General features: G+C 36.8%; 3 protein-coding genes across 3 annotated transcripts; 2 read left to right on the top strand and 1 right to left on the bottom strand.

The window, feature by feature from the left end:
• The first annotated feature begins 235 nt into the window (after window positions 1-235).
• Window positions 236-6,919, top strand: LOC107019198 (late blight resistance protein R1-A-like). Its single transcript, XM_027917166.1, has 3 exons — window positions 236-825; window positions 6,362-6,813; window positions 6,908-6,919. The coding sequence occupies exons 1-3, from the start codon at window positions 420-422 to the stop codon at window positions 6,917-6,919; spliced, it is 870 nt and encodes a 289-aa protein (XP_027772967.1). The 5' UTR covers window positions 236-419.
• Window positions 6,920-7,235: 316 nt separating this feature from the next.
• On the bottom strand, window positions 7,236-11,690 carry LOC107020887 (putative late blight resistance protein homolog R1B-23). The gene is given in 4 exon segments (XM_027917235.1): window positions 7,236-7,741; window positions 7,860-8,221; window positions 8,223-8,951; window positions 9,047-11,690. Coding segments are annotated over 4 exon segments (3,873 nt in total). The 5' UTR covers window positions 11,587-11,690; the 3' UTR covers window positions 7,236-7,499.
• A 658-nt stretch (window positions 11,691-12,348) lies between these two features.
• LOC107018698 (putative late blight resistance protein homolog R1C-3) lies at window positions 12,349-16,737 on the top strand. The gene is given in 4 exon segments (XM_015219245.2): window positions 12,349-15,019; window positions 15,130-15,943; window positions 15,946-16,222; window positions 16,370-16,737. Coding segments are annotated over 4 exon segments (3,579 nt in total). The 5' UTR covers window positions 12,349-12,551; the 3' UTR covers window positions 16,390-16,737.
• Window positions 16,738-20,639: the final 3,902 nt, after the last annotated feature.

A 20,639-nucleotide genomic window follows, 5' to 3' on the forward strand; every position in this document is an offset into this window, starting at 1 on the left:
AATAGACATTTAAACTTGGTATGGTGAGTAAACGCTCAAACTTTGAGTATGCACGTCTAGATAACTCAACTCATCTCCACTATATTAGTTGAATACTCAACTTACAAAATGATTATCTGGATAGCTCAAAACATTTATATGCTGAATACTCAACTTGAGTGTTTGTTTATAAATTTATGTCTTCAAAAATATATGAATAATTCAACTCTTTTGTAGCCATTGATTTAACATCTAAGGGGATTTATTGTCTCATTCAAAATGCCAAAGTCAAACAGTGGAAAAACTGAAATGTTCAACTCTTTTGGGCATTTGGTAGCTAAAAACTTAAGACACAGTCATTGTTCTTCAAATGAATAGTGTGTCCATCATTGAGTAAGCAATTAACAGTACTCGTCAGTTGCGAGAAAGAGGGCGGAGTGATGTCTCCAGACAAAGATAATCTCCTTGAAGCTCTGCAGCAGATTGCAGTTCAATGGGATTCAGACATACCGGAAACTTCAAAGGAACAAATCAGGTTCCTTAAAAGGGATTTCGAATTCCTGTATATTTTCCTCAGCTTCACAGATTTATCATTTATCCCAGATTTCACATGCAAAGTTCAAGGTCTGTTTCAAGATGCTGTCGTTGACCTCAAAAAAGTCAACAAGATCCATCACATTGATCGTGTTACCTCTCGGATACAAGAAAAGATACGTATCTCTAAGTTGGAAATCAGAGATATCCATTTAGTATTATCCAATAAAGACGGTATTGATAACCCTGAATTTGTAATTGATTTCATTGATACTGTCATTCAGAATCTGGATGATTTTGTTGAACTGGGAGATTCTTGGGAAAGACAAGGCACTACCAAGAATGCCTGACAGGATAACAGCGGAAGAATACCCAAGTCTATACTTTCCCTTTTCGATTTGAACCAAGAGAAGACAAACAACCACAAGCAATATGATAGTAAGGCAGCAAGTAATTCAACCAAACAAATATAACAAGACAATAATAAACCAATCACATAAGACACCAATCTTTACGTGGAAAACCCTTCGATGTGAAGAGTAAAAAACCACGGGACCAAAAGCTCCACTATAATCACCAAGAGTTACAATATTGTTCTCCAAAATTGGCCACAAAACAAGTGCCAAACAACGAGCAACAACAAAATAAGATTGCACCAAATCTAGAGAATTAAAGGAGCAAAATCACCAATTTCGCAGCTACTGTTCACGACAGCAAAACTGAAGCTGCAGGCCACCAAATCCAACTCTGTCAGTTCCTAATCAAAGATTGAGATGAAGATAATATGCTGTCCAAAAATCAGCTCAATCGGACAAGAAACGAAGCGGGAATCGCAATTTGAAGTTGGCTGTTAGGGCTGAATTTTGACTGCGAAAACTGCTCTCTTTCTCTCTTTTTGGCTGCTGAAAAAACTCTCTGTGTATATGAAAATAAGACCTAAATAGGCTTATATTTGCCTCATAAGAATGGGCCTATGGGCAAAAATGGGTTGGTCCAAATTGGGCTTTTATTTATCCACATAGGAAGGGAAAAAGGCCCATAACCCAACAATTCTCCCCCTCACGACTATGTGGAGGAGACCGCCATCCCGGCGACCATGCAACAATCTTCAAACTTCCCTCTTGGCAAAGCTTTAGTCATCATATCGGAACCATTGTCATTTGTATGAATCTTTTCAAGCTCAAGCAACTTAGAATCCAACACATCTCGAATCCAATGGTATCTCACATCAATGTGTTTAGACCGACCATGGAACGTAGAATTCTTGCCAAGATGTATAGCACTTTGACTGTCACAATAAAGCACATACCTCTCTTGAGCACAACCAAGTTCCCCCAAGAATCTCTTCATCCAAAGCAATTCTTTACAAGCTTCAACGACAGCAATAAGCTCAGCTTCTGTAGTAGATAGAGCAACACATTTTTGCAACCTAGATTGCCAAGACACAGCTCCCCCTGCAAAAGTAACCAAGTACCCTGAAGTAGACTTGCGAGTATCAACATCACCAGCCATGTCTGAATCAGTATAACCACAAAGAATAGGCTTCCCTGTACCAAAACACAAACTCAGACTAGAAGTGCCACAGAGATATCTCATAACCCACTTCACAGCATTCCAATGTTCTCTTCCCGGATTAGAAAGAAAACGGCTAACAACTCCAACAGCGTGAGCAATATCCGGTCTTGTACAAACCATCGCATACATCAAACTACCAACAGCTGAAGCATAAGGAACTTTCTTCATATCTTCCTTCTCATCATCACTAGAAGGACACTGTTTCGTGCTCAATTTGAAGTGCATAGCTAAAGGTGTACTGACAACCTTAGCTTTGTCCATGCTGAATCTGCGAAGTACTTTCTGAATGTACTTCTCTTGTGATAATACCAATTTCTTGGCCTTTCTATCACGGACAATCTGCATGCCAAGAATCTGCCTTGCTGGTCCTAAGTCTTTCATAGCAAAAGACTTACTCAACTCTTGCTTCAACTTCTGAATCCTGCAAGTATTATGACCAACAACAAGCATGTCATCAACATAAAGCAACACAATAATAAAGTCACCATCAGAGAACTTTTGCACAAAAACACAATGGTCTGAAGAAGTCTTCTTGAAGCCCTGCTGACTCATAAAAGAACCAAACTTCCTGTACCACTGCCTGGGAGCTTGTTTCAAACCATACAAGCTCTTCTTCAATTTGCAAACATAATTCTCTTTACCCTTGACTTCAAAACCTTCCGGTTGCTCCATATAAATTTCTTCATCTAAGTCACCATGGAGGAAAGCAGTTTTAACATCCATTTGCTCAACCTCTAAATCTAGACTTGCAGCCAAGCCTAGAACCACACGAATGGATGACATCTTCACAACTGGAGAGAATATCTCATCAAAATCAACTCCCCTTTTCTGATTAAATCCCTTGACAACTAATCTAGCTTTGTACCGTGGAACTGGATTACCATCTTCATGTTTCACCCGAAAAACCCACCTGTTTTTCAAAGCTTTTCTGTCTTTAGGTAACTTAACCAAATCAAAGGTATGATTATCATGCAAGGATTTAATCTCATCTTCCATAGCATCAAACCACCTTTCTTTTTCTTCACTTTCCATGGCCTCATCAAGACTCTCAGGTTCTCCCCCGTCAGTCAAGAGTACATACTCATTGGGAGAATAACGAGATGAAGGAATTCTCTCTCTACTAGATCGTCTGAGAGAACTCTCTGGAGCATCTATAATTGGTTGTTGGACAACCACATCATCTTGCACTGGAGCATCAACAACATCATGCCGGTCATTCTGAACATGATCACCATCTTCATTATCAACTTGATTTTCATCATTATGAAGATTTTCTTCCGGTGCAATAGTCAAAGGAACTGGATCAACATCAACTAAGCTCTCACTACTCTGAAAATCAGCCTTGTCAGCTTTGTCAAAATCTTCAATTGTTTGGTCTTCAAAGAACACAACATCACGGCTTCTAACAAGTTTCTTCTCAACAGGATCATAGAAACGATAGCCAAATTCATCTTGACCATAACCAATGAAGATACACTGCCTAGTTTTAACATCCAACTTTGACCTTTCATCCTTAGGAACATGTACAAAGGCTTTACACCCAAAGACTCTAAGATGATCATAAGAAACATTCTTACCAGTCCAAACTCTGTCAGGGACATCACCATCTAAAGCAACAGCAGGAGATAAATTGATAACATAAGCAGCAGTATTAAGTGCTTCTGCCCAAAAGGAATCTGACAGCTTAGCATCTGAAAGCATACATCTAACCCTCTCAACTAGAGTTCTGTTCATCCTCTCTGCTAAACCATTTAACTGAGGAGTCTTTGGAGGAGTTTTCTGATGCCTAATACCCTGCTCTCTGCAATATCTATCAAAAGGACCAATATACTCACCACCATTATCTGAGCGGATGCATTTCAATGTCTTCCCTGTTTGTCTTTCAACCAAGGCCTGAAAACTCTTGAACACATCAAGTACTTGATCCTTGGACTTCAAAGGAAATACCCAGAGTTTGCGAGAATGATCATCAATAAAAGTCACAAAGTAAAGTGCACCACCATGAGATCTTACCTTAAAAGGACCACACAAATCAGAATGTACCAACTCCAGCAAATCAAGCTTTCTTGAAGGCGGATGACTCTGAAAAGAAACTCTTTTCTGTTTACCGGCTAAGCAATGAACACATTTCTTCAACTTTGCTTGTTTCACTCCAGAAAGCAAATTTTTCTTAGCCAAACTATCAATCCCCTTCTCGCTCATATGACTCAGCCTTCTATGCCATAACTCTGATGAAGTATCATTCTCCACCAAATTTACTGAGTCTCTGGACATGGAGCCCTGAAATACATACAAGTTAGACAACTTGTCACCACGGGCCACAACCATCAAACCTCTAGTAAGCTTCCACTGGCCAACACCAAGTGTATTAACATAACCCTCATCATCAAGATATCCCACAGAAATCAAATTCAAGCGAACATCTGGAGCATGCTTGACATTATTGAGAACTAGTTTGGAACCATTGTTACTTTCCAAACAAACTGTCCCAATGCCAATAACTTCAACTTCATGATTATTGCCCATTTTCAACGTTCCAAAATTACCTGGAGTATAAGAAGAAAATAATTCCTTCTTTGGCGTGACATGAGAAGTAGCACCAGAATCCACAAACCAGCTAGACTCATCACGAACAAGATTAATGGCATTTGCATCACAAGAAACAAGAAGATCATCATTAGCAACAACAGCAACACGATTTTCATTATCGCCTTCTCTCTTTTGTTGTCTCATATCTCTCTTGTGCTTGTAACAATATTTCATGATATGCCCATTCTTGTGGCAATAGTCACATGTAATATTCTTGTATTTAGACTTTGACTTGCTTCTACTTTTACCTCTATCATTCTGACCTCTGGACTTGTTTCTCCCCCTATCTTCAGTAACCAAAACATCGGAGTGTGAAGCTGAAGAAGATGAGGCTTGAGATCTTCTTCTCATTTCTTCATTCAAGACACCACTCTTAGTATATTCCATGGTTACAACACCACTGGGAGCAGAATTAGTCAAAGAAACTCGAAGAGTTTCCCAAGAGTCTGGCAGAGTATTAAGAAGCCAAAGTCCCTGTATCTCATCATCAAACTTTACACCCATTCCGGACAGCTGGTCAAGAACACCCTGAAAATCATTAATATGATCAGAAATAGGAGTGCCCTCTTTATACCTGATATTCATTAATTGTTTCAATAGGAACAACTTGTTGTTGCCAGTCTTCGAAGCATAAAGTGTCTCGAGCTTGTCCCACAAACTTTTGGCATGTGTCTCATTCACAATATGATTTCTAACATTATCTTCAACCCATTGTCTAATATAGCCACAAACCTGCAGATGCTCAAATTCCCATTCTTCATCATTCAAAGACTTAGGCTTATTAGAAGCAAATACAGGTAAATGCATCTTCTTGACAAACAGAAGATCTTTCATCTTGCCTTTTCAAATATGATAGTTACTACCATTTAAACACACCATTTTGCTCGTATTTGCCTCCATCATTCAAAACGACAATAAAAATAACCAATGCTCTGATACCACTTTGTTGGGAAAGACAAGGCACTACCAAGAATTCCTGACAGGATAACAGCGGAAAAATACCCAAGTCTATACTTTTCCTTTTCGATTTGAACCAAGAGAAGACAAACAACCACAAGCAATATGATAGTAAGGCAGCAAGTAATTCAACCAAACAAATATAACAAGGCAATAATAAACCAATCACACAAGACACCAAGATTTACGTGGAAAACCCTTCGATGTGAAGAGTAAAAAACCACGGGACCAAAAGCTCCACTATAATCACCAAGAGTTACAATATTGTTCTCCAAAATTGGCCACAAAACAAGTGCCAAACAACGAGCAACAACAAAATAAGATTGCACCAAATCTAGAGAATTAAAGGAGCAAAATCACCAATTTCGCAGCTACTGTTCACGACAGCAAAACTGAAGCTGCAGACCACCAAATCCAACTCTGTCAGTTCCTAATCAAAGATTGAGATGAAGATAATATGCTGTCCAAAAATCAGCTCAATCAGACAAGAAACGAAGCGGGAATCGCAATTTGAAGTTGGTTGTTAGGGCTGGATTTTTTACTGCGAATTTCTCTCTTTTTTTCTCTCTTTTGGCTGCTGAAAAACTCTCTCTAAAAAATCTGAAAATAAGACTTAAAATAGGCTTATATTTGCCTCATAAGAATGGGCTTATGAGCAAAAATGGGTTGGTCCAAATTGGGCTTTTATTTATCCACATAGGAAGGGAAAAAGACCCATAACCCAACAATTCTGTCTTCAAAGAGCTGAAGTTAATGAGGAATTTTGTTTGCTTTGTTTCGGGCAGATCCATGGAGCCGAAACGCCTACATGCTTTCGTGACTCATGTTTTACTTGTGGTTTGTCGTGCAGCAATGATTGTCTGGTTGTATTACAGTGAAAATCAAGAAATGAATAGTTTGTTATCTGATCTTGTGCAGATGAAGATTAAACTCATTCAGCCAGATGTACGTAAGATCTATATTGATGTCCTGCAAGCTGTAACGCATCCGATTATACAAATTGAGAATGCAGCTGATTGTGTAGCTGGCCTTATGGAGACTCTCCAACACAACTTGGAAGAGCTACCAACACATAGTCAGATGCACGTTGTGTTGACAGATCAAATACTAGTCCTTCAGGAGATGCTTGACCTCTTAGTTTCTGTACATGCGTCTTGTGAGTGTAACCCAATTTTATTAGTTCTAAAAACTTACATAAATATTAGTATTAAGAAAAATGTTTGAGTGATAAATATTATATTCCCTAAATCTGTGAAATCGTTTCTTACCCTAGCTGCGAAAATGAGGTGAAAATTAGATGTTAGGGATCTTATTAGTTTACGTGGAAGCGTGAAATGTTTGACGCTTATGTGACGTCCATGTGGTGTCTATGTGGCATCCACGTGACACTTAACATTTTATGTTAATTAGAAGGGTAAGTATGACCCAATACTTTGATGAGAAGGATAATTTTGAGCCATAATAGAATTCAAGGATATATCTGAGTTATTTGCGATAGTTTAGGGGTATTTTTGAGTCTTTTCCGTTTAAGAAATGACTATTCAAATTGAAAAGACAAATATTTATTCCCTAAAGGTGAAAGAAATGAAGAATATACAAAATATAATAACCAGTTATCAAGTTATTTTTGAAAACTGACGAGATGGAGTTGCTTGGATAGTAAGCACCCCTCACTTCAAACCCAAAAATTGCGAGTTCGAGTCACCAAGGGAGCAAAAAGGGGTCAAGCAATATATAGTTGCTGCAACAATTATAGTTGCAGATATCTTTTTTGTACCTCCACAATAAGAAGTATTCTCTCTTATTCGAAATATATACAATAATGAGATACAACAACTAATCTTATAGTTGTACAAAGAAGATAATTAAATATCATTCATGTTATCTCTCTTTTGCTTGTCAGCAAGTTTGCCTCCACCTAAAGCTTTTTGAATCGTTTTTTTTTCTACGGAATACCTGCATAATCTGCTGCTCGACTTATTCGTCTGGTTATCGTCTGATTTCGATAACGATGAGTATTTGTCACCTTTGGCGATCTTCACCATCATCGACTCCCCTTTAGGAACCGAATTTTCAAAGTGCTCTGCCATTTTCAGATTTGGAGCTCCTATTTAATCATGAAATCATATATATTCAATTACTGGGAGAGTGAAAACGAAATAGGAAGTTGCCTTTTCTAATAAGTAACAAAAATGCAATTAAAACGAAACTGAGACGTAATGTACCTGAAAAATTGTCCTTGTTCAGCTCCCTCTGGATGAAGACCATGAGATGGTCACTCCCATAATTTTCTTCTAGCTCTCTTTTCATTTTTATGGCTGACTGCTCAACAGATTCACTGCACGACTTTACCTTGATGGAATTTAGAGTAGGGATGTCTTGAAATGAAGAAGGAATCTCCATAAGATACGGACATTCACGCAAAACTAAATGTTCAAGTATAGGAAAGGCATGATCTGAAGCTTTCCATTCATCAAAAAATTCACATTTTACTAGCTTCAACACCCTGAGTTGTAAGAACTCGCCATCTCTCACTTCCCACTCGTCATTATCAAAGAAAACTGATACCAGTTTCAGTACACAGATTGGGAAGCGATGAAATGTTGTATTCAAGACAACGGTCTATGACAAAGTTGGATAGTGTCAAATTTCTGAGAGTTGGTGGGAAGTTGTATGGACCAGATACCATTGAATTTGCCGCTAAATGAATCTGGAGTGTCTCAAGCCGTGTTAGGAAATACAATTCAGGGAAATATTCTTGTCTAAAATCAACAAATGAGCATCTCAGCTCCCGAAGATTTGGTGTTTTTTGCACTAGCAATTCCACATCCTTTGCACATGAAAAGCATGGAGTGGAAAGAATTTCCAACTTCTCAAGTAATCCTTCTACACCATTTAAAGTGAAATAAGCATTATCAATGCACAAATGTCTCAGTCTAACCATCTTCCAAATTGTAACGGGTAGTTTCAACTTTCCTTTTGTTGGCTCGAGTATCAACGTTTCAAGGTTCCAAAGATTGTCTATGAGCGATGTAATTGAATCCTTATCAGTTTGTGCAGCAAAATACCTCAGGTAAACTAGCACCGTCGGGAAAGAATTGATTACAGTGGACTCCAAATTCAACACTTTAAGAAACTTGAAGTAGTAGATTTGGTGACTAGAAACATCTATTCTTTTGAAAAGTACAGAGTCAACAAGACAGCTAGACAAACTCCATTCTACAAGATTCTCCTCTTCAATGGAGACTGGACGACGTTGAGTGAGCTTCTTCTGAGAGGATGTAGCTGACAAAGATTTGTCGTTTTGGTCCCTGTTGCTGTGTATGTTTCCATTAGTATAAATTCATTTTCAAATACAACTATGAATAATTGATTGATTGAACAAATAAAGCACAATTAAGTAATCTCTTACCATTTTGTCCATGATAGAAAATGCTCTTCCTCTCCTTTTTTCTTGCAGAAATCAAGCAATAGATCATGAACACGGCATGCTTTGACGTTACCATCAGAACTCCTCTTAGCATTCATCACTAGGTTTCTTCTTATAAGAATATCCAAGTAACCTTTCGCTATGTCCTGCAAACTCTTTCCTTCAAGATTGTTAACAAAGCCTTCTGCAATCCACATCCATGTTAACTTTGAAACATTGATTTCTTCGTCCTCTAAAAATGTTCCAAAATATAGAAAGCAAGGCTTTAGATAATAGGGCAAATGCTGAAAACTTGGTTCAATAATAGCCTTTGCGTCGCTGGCCATGTAGGAACCTAAGTCCTTAGCCACTCGACTCCAACATTCTTCTGTCTTCTCCATCTTTGACAGAATACCAGCCACCAAAACAATTGATAGAGGCAAACCCCCACACTTTCTTGCTATTTCTTGCCCAACTTTTTCAAGGAGAGGAGAGCAACTTTCGTTGCCAAACACTTCAATACATAGTAGCTCCCAACTTTCTTCATAGGTCAACAACTGAAGATGATGAGGTTCACCAACTGTTTTAACATAGTAGGCAACATCATCATTTCTTGTTGTAAGAAGAATTCTACTTCCATTATTGTTATCAGGAAAGTAACGTTTTAAATCACCCCACACCTTGCAATCCCACACGTCATCAAGTAGGATAAGATATCTCCTGGATCGCAAAATTTTGTAAAGGGAATCTTCTAATGTACTAGTCGTTTTACTAAGAAGAGAGTTTTCATCAATAGAAACACGTAGGGTCGCCAGAAGAGACAATAATACGCCCCTCTTCGAATATACTGGAGACACATGTCAATATGCACAAATATCAAAATGATAGACAACTGAATGATAAGAATAGAGTTTGTTGGCCAAAGTTGTCTTTCCTGCTCCAGGCATACCAACAATGGAGATAATATCTAGTCCTTTGAATCCTCCTGTTAGTCGTTGTAACAATTTTTGGATCTCATCTTCAAAACCTATAGTTTTTTCTTTGATCCCTGGCCATTTTTTCAATTCTGACGACTTGCTGGAAGTGTCAGTATCAATGGTGTAAGGTGACACTAAGTCAACCTCAAACATTTTCTTTTGTTGCATCTCTGCAACCTCTGCGCTAATGTCCAAGAGCCAAAGCATGAGACACCAGTCCGGAACTCTTTTGCTCACACAAGCATCAACTATATATTCTACCTCATATGCTTTGCCAATCAGTAGAGCCACACTATTCTGAAGTTCGTCGTGAATATTGTATTGTTGTTCTGCAACAAACCTCAGAAAAGGTTGCACGCTCTCCAGTTCTGCTTGAATTATTTGAAGTTGAGTCTTCATAAAAGCAAGCAAATCTGGATAACGGTCTTGAAACTCCTTCAAATTGCTTAAGACGAAATCGACATAGCCTAGTCCATGAATCCTTGGCAAACTAGATTGGAACTCCTTTCGGATGATGTGGTAGATCAATATCTTAATGCGCTGAATGGTACCTGCCAAATCAATAGTCACTTCCCCTAACACCACATCTTCACACAACGAGTAAACGAGTATTCCAGAATCAATCATCACAGTATCGATATCTTGAAGGTGAAATTCAAGATCTTGTATGGACAAATTGGCAATTAAGCGGTTGAGCATCTTCTGAAGGTCTGCTATTTGATGAGTATTAGGATTACTAATGGATAGCACCTTCAAATTGTGCAGGAGAGTCTCCACAAAGCCAGTTACACAATCAGCAGCATGATGAATTTGGATAACGGGACACCATTCTAACCTTAGAGCTTGCAATGCATCAATATAGATCTTGCGGATGCTTGGGTCAATGGGCTTAATCTTCATGCTCAGATGATCAGAAAGCAAACCATTTGTTTCCTGATTTTTGTTGTCATTGCTTGGGAGATACAACCAGACAACCATTGCAGCGTGACTGACCACCTCTAAAACATGATTGAAGAGATTCGTGTGTTGCCTTTTCAGCTTTATGAATCTGCCCCAAACGAAGCAAACAAAATTTCGCAATAATTTCAACTCCTTAAAAACATCACCCATCTCTTTCTTGGATCCACGAACAAAAAGTAGTGAACTAGAACAATAAACCTTCAATAAATCACCCAGATTCACTACAACAGTATCAATGAATTCGATTACAGATTTGGGGGTAACAATAACAAAACCATCGTTTTTTACTTTTGGAAATAAGTACTCAGATCTGATTTCCAACTTAGTCTCCTGAGTCTTGACTAGCAATGGAACCATAATAAAACCAACCTGATCCATCTTACTGATCTTTGTAACTTCCACGGCAGCATCTTCAAACAGAGCTTCAACTTTGTGTACCACATCAAGCATGTACGATAAATCTATGAATTCCTGTAAGCTGAGAAAAAAATCAAGGAATGTCAACTCCCTTTTAAGAAGCTTAAGTCGATCCTCTAACATCTCGGACATATCTAAACCCCATTGATCTAAAACATGTTGCACAGATTGAAGAATATTAGGGTTCATTGCTGTGAAATTGTTGAAGTATACAAGGTTCGTTCTCTTTGTATTCTCAACAAGTTATAAACAAAATTATTGATACTATTAAACAAGATTAATTAGGTGAGACTTTTCGGCAGTATTCGAGATTCTAAATATTTAAAATAAAAAAATTACAACTTCTATTAAAAAATTCCCTTATGCAATAATTCAACACCAACGATATTTTTGGTGTGTTTGGTAAGAAAGGAAAATGTTTTCCTTTTTCTCGAAAATAATAATTTTTCAACTTATTTTTTTATGTTTGGTTAATGAGTAAAAAATATTTTCCAAAAATAACTATTAGTGTTTGATTTATGAATGAAAAAATATTTTTGAGAGACATCTTTTATTTTTACTAGAATAGAAAATAATTTATGAAATTAAAAATATTTTTTGAAAACAATTTTTATTTGGGATGGTGATGGGGGTTGGGGGTAGGGGTGGTAGGAGTGAAAAAATAAAAAAAAAATTGAATTTTATCGTATTTTTAAAAAATGAAATTAATTTTTTCGGGGGTTGAGGGAGGATTGGGGGAGTGAGATAGAAGTTTAAAAATAAAAATTTGAAATTGAAAATATTTAAAAAAAGCAAAACTATTTTTTTTGGGAGTGGGGTTGGGGGGCTGGCCGGTTGTGGATAGGTGAGGGTGTAAAAAAATAAATTTTAATAGAAATTGTTATTTTTTTTAAAAAAAATATAATTTAAAATTGAAGGAGGGTTTTGAAAAACGTTTTAATTGAAGGGAGAGCCAATTTGAAAAATATTTTTCAAAGCCAAACACGACAAATTTGAAAAAACTGAAATGTTCAACTCTTTTGGGCATTTGGTAGCAAAAAACTGAAGACACAGTCGTTCTTCTTCAAATGAATCATCAAGAAAAATGAACAGTGCATCCATCATTGAATAAGCAATTAACAGTACTTGTGAGTTGTGAGAGATAGGGCGGATTGATGTTTCCTGACAAAGATAATCTCCTTGAAGCTCTGCAGCAGATTGCAGTTCAATGGGATTCAGAAATGCCCGAAACTTCAAAGGAACGAATCAGGTTCCTTAAAACGGATTTCGAATTCCTGCATATTTTCCTCAGCTTCACAGATTTATCATTTATGCCAGATTTCACATACAAAGTTCAAGGTCTGTTTCAAGATGCTGTCGTTGACCTCAAAAAAGTCAACAAGATCCATCACATTGATCGCGTTACCTCTCGGATACAAGAAAAGATACGTATCACTAAGTTGGAAATCCGAGATATCCATTTAGTATTATCCGATAAAGAAGGTATCGATACCCCTGAATTTGTAGTTGAATTCATTGATACTGTCATTCAGAATCTGGCTGATTTTGTTGAACTGGGAGATTCTGTCTTAAAGGAGTTGAAGTTACTGAGGAATTTTGTTTGCTTTGTTTCGGGCAGACCCATGGAGCCAAAAAGCCTACATGCTTTCGGGACTCATGTTTTACTTGTGGTTGGTCGTGCAGCAACGATTGTCTGGTTGTATTACAGTGAAAATCAAGAAATGAATAGTTTGTTATCTGATCTTGTGCAGATGAAGATTAAACTCATTCAGCCAGACGTGCGTAAGATCTATATTGATGTCCTGCAAGCTGTAAAGCATCCGATTATACAAATTGAGAATGCAGCTGATTGTGTAGCTGGCTTTATGGAGACTCTCCAACACAACTTGGAAGAGCTACCAACACATAGTCAGATGGACGTTGCGTTGACAGATCAAATACTAGTCCTTCAGGAGATGCTTGACCTCTTAGTTGACAATCTCAGATGTCTGTCTGTACAAGTTTTCGAATTTCACCTTCAAGACATTGACACTGTGGTGGTTGATTCTGGACTTTGTGTTTATTCGTTATATGAAGATGTGGCATCGGAAAAAGTGACTCCTGATTTGCAAGGTACTATTGAGCGCATCAAGACATTGATCTACCACATTATCCGAAAGGAGTTCCAATCTAGTTTGCCAAGGATTCATGGAATAGGCTATGTTGATTTCCTCTTAAGCAACCTGAAGAAGTTCCATGACCGTTATTCAAGTTCGCTTGCTCATTTCACGAATGAACTTCAAATGATTCAAACAGAACTGGAGAGGTTGCAACCTTTTATCAGATCTGTTGCATTAGAGAGACACAACAAATATGACAAGCTTCAGCATTCTGTGGCCCTAGTGATTGGCAAAGCATATGAGGTTGAATATATCGTGGATGCTTGTGTAAGCAATAAATTTCCTGATTGGTGCATCATGCTTTGGCTCTTGGAACTCATAAAGGAGATTAGAGCAGTAGTAGCAAAGATCCAAAGTCTTGAGGTTGACTCAGCGTCGTCACATGGTACCATCGATGCTTACCCTTCTCATACTCAAACGATTAATGATGATGTTGTAGGCTTTGAGGATGTAATTACAAAACTGAGAGACCAACTAATAAGAGGATCCAAAAAGCTAGATATTATATCAATTTTTGGCATGCCTGGATCAGGAAAGACAGCCTTGGCCAACAAACTCCTTTTGGATAAATCAGTTGTCGATCACTTTGATATCTGTGCACAATGTTACATGTCTTCAGTACATTCACGGAGGGAATGGTTACTGTCTATTCTGGAGACACTACATGTTTCTATTGATGAGAACTCTCTTCTTAGTGAAGAGAGTAGTGATTTAGCTGCTATGCTTCGCCAGATTTTACAAACCGGAAGATATCTCATCCTCCTTGATGACATACCAAATGATAGCGCGTGGGATGATTTGGAATCTTGCTTCTATGATGCCAATAATGGAAGTAGAATTCTTCTAACAACGCGAAACTCTAATGTTGCCTACTATGCTAGATCAATTAGTCAACCCCTATATCTTCGCATGCTTAATGATGGTGAAAGTTGGACATTACTAAAAAAGAAAGTATTTGGTGAAGGATTCTGCTCCCCTCTCTTTGAAAAAGTTGGGCCCAAGATAGTACGAAAGTGTGGGGGGCTGCCTCTTTCAATTGTTTTTGTGGCCTCTATACTAGCTGGGATGGAGAGGACGGAACAATGTTGGAAGCAAGTGGCTAGGAGTTTAGGTACTGAAATAAGCTGTTACCCGGAGAACATTATAGAACAAAGTTATCAGAACTTGCCGTATCATTTAAAGTCCTGCTTTCTTTACTTTGGAATGTTCTCAGATCACGAAGAAATTAACATTTCAAAGTTAACATTGTTGTGGATTGGAGAAGGCTTTGTTAAATATGATGAACACAAGAGTTTGGAAGACATAGCAGAAGGTTATTTGAAGAATCTTGTTGAAAGTAATCTTGTGATGCTTTCTGAGAGGAGTTGTGGTACTAAGGTCAAAGTATGTCGCATTCATGATATCTTGTTTCATTTCTGCAAGGCAAGAGCACATTCGGAGAATCTTATACAAAGGATACAGAGGTATTAGACCAATTAATTAAATCGTAATTTGTTTGTTCAATCAATAAAGTAATGAAGTTGATGACCTAGTAGAAATTAATCTTACTATTGTACCATTTTCCTTATATTAGGTCCCAAGGAGATGTTACCTTTCCCAAGCAGCTTGGTCAACGTCGACTGGCATTCTATGCTGAAGTTGGTGATCTAGTAGAATGGAGTTCGTCTTGCTCACTTGTTAGCTGTGTGTTGTTCAGGAAAGCTAACATAAATGCATCCTCTTCGATTGCTAATGCCTCAGACATGTTTCATGATTTTCGGTTTCTAAAGGTATTGGATTTGGAGTTCACTGTGATTGATTCTTTCCCAACTAACATGGTCTACTTGAGATATTTTGCTACACGAACCTCTCACGAGTCAATTACATCATCCATACACATGTTGTGGAACCTTGAAACTTTGATTGTCAATGGAATGGGAGGGCATTTGTCAGTACCCTCAACAATTTGGAACATGGCTAAATTGAGACATCTGCACATTTCCCCTTCCTTTACTGCAGAGGAATTGCTTGAGGACTCGGAACTTAATGATTTGGTAACTTTTTCTACTCCATACTTTTCTTGTGTCAAGGATGCCGAATTGATGCTGGAGAAAACGCCTAATATTCTGGAACTGAAATGCAAATTTAAGGGTTTGAGCAGTGATCAATTCAGTGTGTTGGATTTTCCAACACACCTTGAGGTGCTAGACATTTTTGGTGATGAACATGTAGAATCCCTACCATATCTTGTACTCATCTCCGCGTCGAGTCTCAAGAAATTGAAAGCATCCTACTTTATACTGGGCTCTCAACACTTATCAAACATTTCTCAGCTTCGGAAACTTCAAGAACTCGAACTGAATTTTGTTGAATTTGAGGGTGAAAAATGGGAAGTGAGGGAAGACGAGTTTTTGTTGAACTCAGAGTTTTGAAAATAGTAAACTGCTCCAGTTTTAGAGAATGGACTGTCTCCGATGATGCATTTTCTAACCTTCAACACATGGTTCTGCGTTGTTGTCAGTCACTTGTGGAGATCCCTTCTTGGTTCGCAGAAATTCATTCTCTAAAGTACATTGAGGTAGATAATTGCAATGGATCTGTTGTTGAATCAGCCAGGATTATCCAAAACACAAAAGTTGAAGATTATGATGTTGATTTAGAGCTCGTCATCAAGACTCATAATTCAGGTACAGTATTAAGACAATACTACATTCGGTCTCATTCTTAAACTATGTTCAATGCATTTTCATAGCTATAAAAAGTTGCCTCTTACTAACGTCTAACTATTACAATTTGGTTGTAATGACTACATCCACAAATTGTTGGTTTTGCAGATGATGTTACTGGAAAGTAACTGTAAACTGTGGAGACATAAGGTTCTATCTAGTATTTTGGACACAACAATTATCTTAATTGGTTAACCAGACGCGTCGATCAGTCTCCATCAGGTGGCTCCATGGCTCGGAGCGTGTGCACTGTACATGCTAAGCATTGAGAGAGTTCAGGTATTTTCTGTTCACTCATATAGGGGTGCTTTTGTGATTTTGCTGTAAGTTTCTACATTTTAACTCTTTTCAGGTGAATTAATTCACTCATTCCCCTAGTGTTCTTTTATGAACTAACTAAAATTCTGTTATGTTACTGAGCTGAGATTTTGCGTTGAGAAGCTTAGATAGTTATATAACTGCTGTTTTTTCTTCCATTTCACCTCCGTACCACCTATATGTGTTAGATTCTGGCATTTGCAAAGCATACAAAGAGTATGCGTGTTGGTTATATAAAATCATGAAATTCTGTTGATCGAAGAAAATTGCCTGAAATGTTGACCACTTTTATGTTTGAAGTCCGCGAACTCAAAGTACCACTGCTTCTACACTTACAGTAAGTAGCAAGTGAAGGTATAGGTGCACCCATTGTAGAAGCTTTTAGTTACTACTACTACCTCAGCTTTAGTTTTCTCTGTTCATCATTTCTGTTGAAACTAGTGTTTTCAAGTAGCTTCTTTTTACTGGAAAACCTCCACCTATACGAGCTCGTTCACATTGTCGGTCCCAAACCTGGATAAAGGAGGAAGGTTGTCGAGGGTCAATCATAAACAATCTTTCTATCCTATAAAGATAGGGTAAGACTATACATCACTATATCTTACCCTCCACAGGCCCCATTTATGGGATTACCCTCGAGTTTTTTGTTGTTTTTACTGGAAAGGGTGGGGATCAACTACTCCACTGTACCTTTATTGACTGGTCCAATTGAAACAATTTGTTTATTTTTTTTGCATCTTTTGCATATGTATTTGAGTTTTGACAGATCTTATGCAAATTTATCAAAATATATAGCACAAAAGAAGCTTGACTGAATCATGGCAGGATTTTAGGGGCATGTAAAAAACTATGTTGCTCGGACTTTTCAAAAATACTGCACTACTCGTGTCGAATTCTCCAAAAGTGCACTGCTTCTGGAGGATCTGACATGCAACCGGTGACATTTTTTAAGCTCTGGCCAATACTAAGTTTATCACTTCTTTTTCCATAATTTTCTAATCAATTTCCTTGTCAAAAATCAAAACTGTATATTTTCCTTGTGGAAAATCTTCTAGTTAACCAGATTTGTTTCTTAAACTTACATCTATGTTGATTGCAGAAATTAAATATCTTTTGCTGACCATAGATCTTACTTCTTTATTGATGTACCCTTTTAATGATACAACTTGCTGAGTTTATATCTTTGATCAGATTACTTTTCTTTATCACAAATCCCAAGATGTAATTTTTTTTTACAAAATTTATGTCCAAGCATTCCAAGTTAGACTCAATGATTTGACGAGATGAGTATGGGGACAGGGCCTGGTTTAGTGTCTTTGCCAGTGTACCGGTCAATTTGCTACCTTTACTCGTAGCTTTAAAATGCAGACACAAAAAGAAGCAAGTGTCTTTGGTTGCTATAAATACTCGATTGATATGAACAAAGTCTCACATGAAAAGTAGATGTGAAAAAAAGAAGTTACTTCTAAGATGTTGGATGCTCTTGATTCAGAGTGAACAATATCAGACCATCTAAAGAGTATTTTTGGATTGACGTAGCCCAACGAATCTAGAGGTGAGAATTAGGATTAATGAAGGTATAAAAGTAGGTAGACCTAAATTCATACGAAAGAAAGTTGCCTCGAAAAACCTTCAATCTTTTGAAATCTACACAAAACTCTAAAGAAGAACAGATGATACATAGTCATGTTGACAGCACTTACATTTTATACAGCTTCCAGTTACCATAGTTGGTAACAGGACTTGCTGAACCAACATCCATACTTTTGGAGCATTCTAATACTTGATACTCCGATTCCTCCGTTTCAATTTGTTTATCTGGTTCTGACTTCACATAAAGTTTAAGAAAGTAAAGAAAACTTATGATTCATATGATCTTAAACTAAAAATAAATAAATGTGTAAAAACATATCAAAATGTTCTTTAATCTCGTTGTCTTAACCATGTCAAGTAGAAACTAACGAGTTGCCAAAGACAAACAAATTGAAACGGAGGAAGTATATGAATCGTAACAAACTCTTCTTTTCTCATGTTAAAGTACAAATCCTATTCTAAATATCTTGTTAAGATAAAACAAGAATCACATCTTTTACTTTAGCAACAAATATCATACATCTTGTGCAAAACTTAAGCAATAATGAATTCAAACTGATAAAAATATCAAAGTTTTAAAAGGTAAACAAAAAAAATATTAAAGCAAATTGAAAAGATTATAAAGAAAACATTTCATTTGTATTGTACTATTGAAACTTCTCTTTGTGATCAGTGCTAATAAGCCTTGAATTCAATTGAAAGAAAACTTCTCTCATAACTCTTTGTTTATATACAGAATGTCCTGTTATGTAAACCTTCAAGACCTATTGTGGATTGGATCTGATCCTTTTCGTACTTTTCGTTTACTCGAGCCATTTGGATCAAATGTCTTACTTACTGGTGCTGATTTGAAGCCAGTGTTCAACTCCTCCTCTGTAACTAATCCTTTAAGCATGCGCCTACTCGTCGATAACCTCAGCTCATTTTGTTGTTGTGAATGTGAACAAACTACTAAGAGACCTATACATATAAGAAGAAATACAAATGCCTTGTTACTAATGAAAACCATATTTTTTTTCTGAGTTCAAATATTTGGAGTCCTGTTACTATGATATATTAGTGTGTGTATATATATATATATATATATTGGTTGATGTTGTTTTTTGTTGAAAGGATTATGGAGGGGTCCAAGAATCTGTAGATGAGTTTTTAGATTCACCCCAATCATGAATATTGCAGCTAAAGTGAAAATTAAGGCTGTTATAAAAGAATCCAACTAGGATGAATAAAGGGTACTTCTTGGAACAACATCCTAGAGAAGCTAAGCATCTTTTTCACTTGTTTCCCCCCTTGTTATTTGTAGGACACATAGATGACACATCGAAACTCGTTTTTATTGTGTCTCGTGAATACCTGATGTTGACGTGGTTATATAAGTTTTTGAAGTGTCTAGATGGTTATTTTGTTAGTTGGAGTGTTCGACTGACCAGTGAAGACGAGTTGAGGTCACGTCTAGATATATATTCTTAAAGTTGAAGTACTCAGTTGTCAGTTGAAGTCAAATGGAGTTGTTTATCTATATATCGTTACATCTACGATGATTATAGAACCAAGGACTAATGTTTGCCACCTGTACTTGCAACTGACATGTTCAAGGTGTTTACATGGTCAGTTTGTTAGTTGAAATGTTTAACTAATATAGAAGTCGAGTTGAGGTGTCTAAATATACATTCTTAAAGTTGAATTGTTTAATTATCAGGTGATGTCAAATTAAATTATTTATCTGTATATCGTAACTTTTGATTGATCTTAGAATCAAAGGACTAATGTTTGCCACCAAGACTACCAGTCAGCTTGCCACATCATCATTATTACACGTCCCACGGTATAGCTCATTGATCACTAAAATACACTAAGAATCATGACATCTTAAGTTTAAATTAAAAAAAAATGAAAATATTAGGTGACTCAATAATTGTGTTAGTGGCAGGTAATATATCTAAACTGACGCATACGCCACGATTATTAAAAAAAAACATGTGAAACTAATTACTTTGCTTAAAATGGCTATTGTTTGTTAATTAAACCTTACTTAGGTATTAAGGAAGAAAAAAATCTTTTTGGTAAGTAGCCAAAACTATATAAGACTGGTAAAAGGGTAAGTAGTCATAAAGCAAAATGTGATTAAAAAAAAAAGGTATGATATGTGGGGAATAGAACATCACTTCCTAAAAAAAATTAAACATTATACTTTATGTTATTTAGAAATATCACTTTAGAATTATAAGCTCTTTTCCCAATGCAAAAAAAAAAAACTAAAAATAAGTCTTGGTTTCTTGTGCCAAATCTGTTTCTTTATGCTTTTCTTTTTTTGTCTTTATATTTTTAGTTTAATTTCTTATATTCAGATAAACCAATTCAAGTGTCACTTTCTCTTAAAATTTGAAATTGTTTTTGTTTTTTCTCGTTAAACCAGGAAGACCAACTTTTTCTTTATATTGCTTTGATTTTATTGTATATAAAAAAA

Source organism: Solanum pennellii, chromosome 5 (assembly GCF_001406875.1).
Source record: "Solanum pennellii chromosome 5, SPENNV200".
Classification (NCBI taxonomy): domain Eukaryota; kingdom Viridiplantae; phylum Streptophyta; class Magnoliopsida; order Solanales; family Solanaceae; genus Solanum; species Solanum pennellii.

Coding starts and splice junctions, on each gene's coding strand:
- LOC107019198 (XM_027917166.1), top strand. CDS start 420: ATGTCTCCAGACAAAGATAATCTCCTTGAAGCTCTGCAGCAGATTGCA. Junction 826..6,361: donor TGATTTTGTTGAACTGGGAG/ATTCTTGGGAAA, acceptor CATAACCCAACA/ATTCTGTCTTCAAAGAGCTG.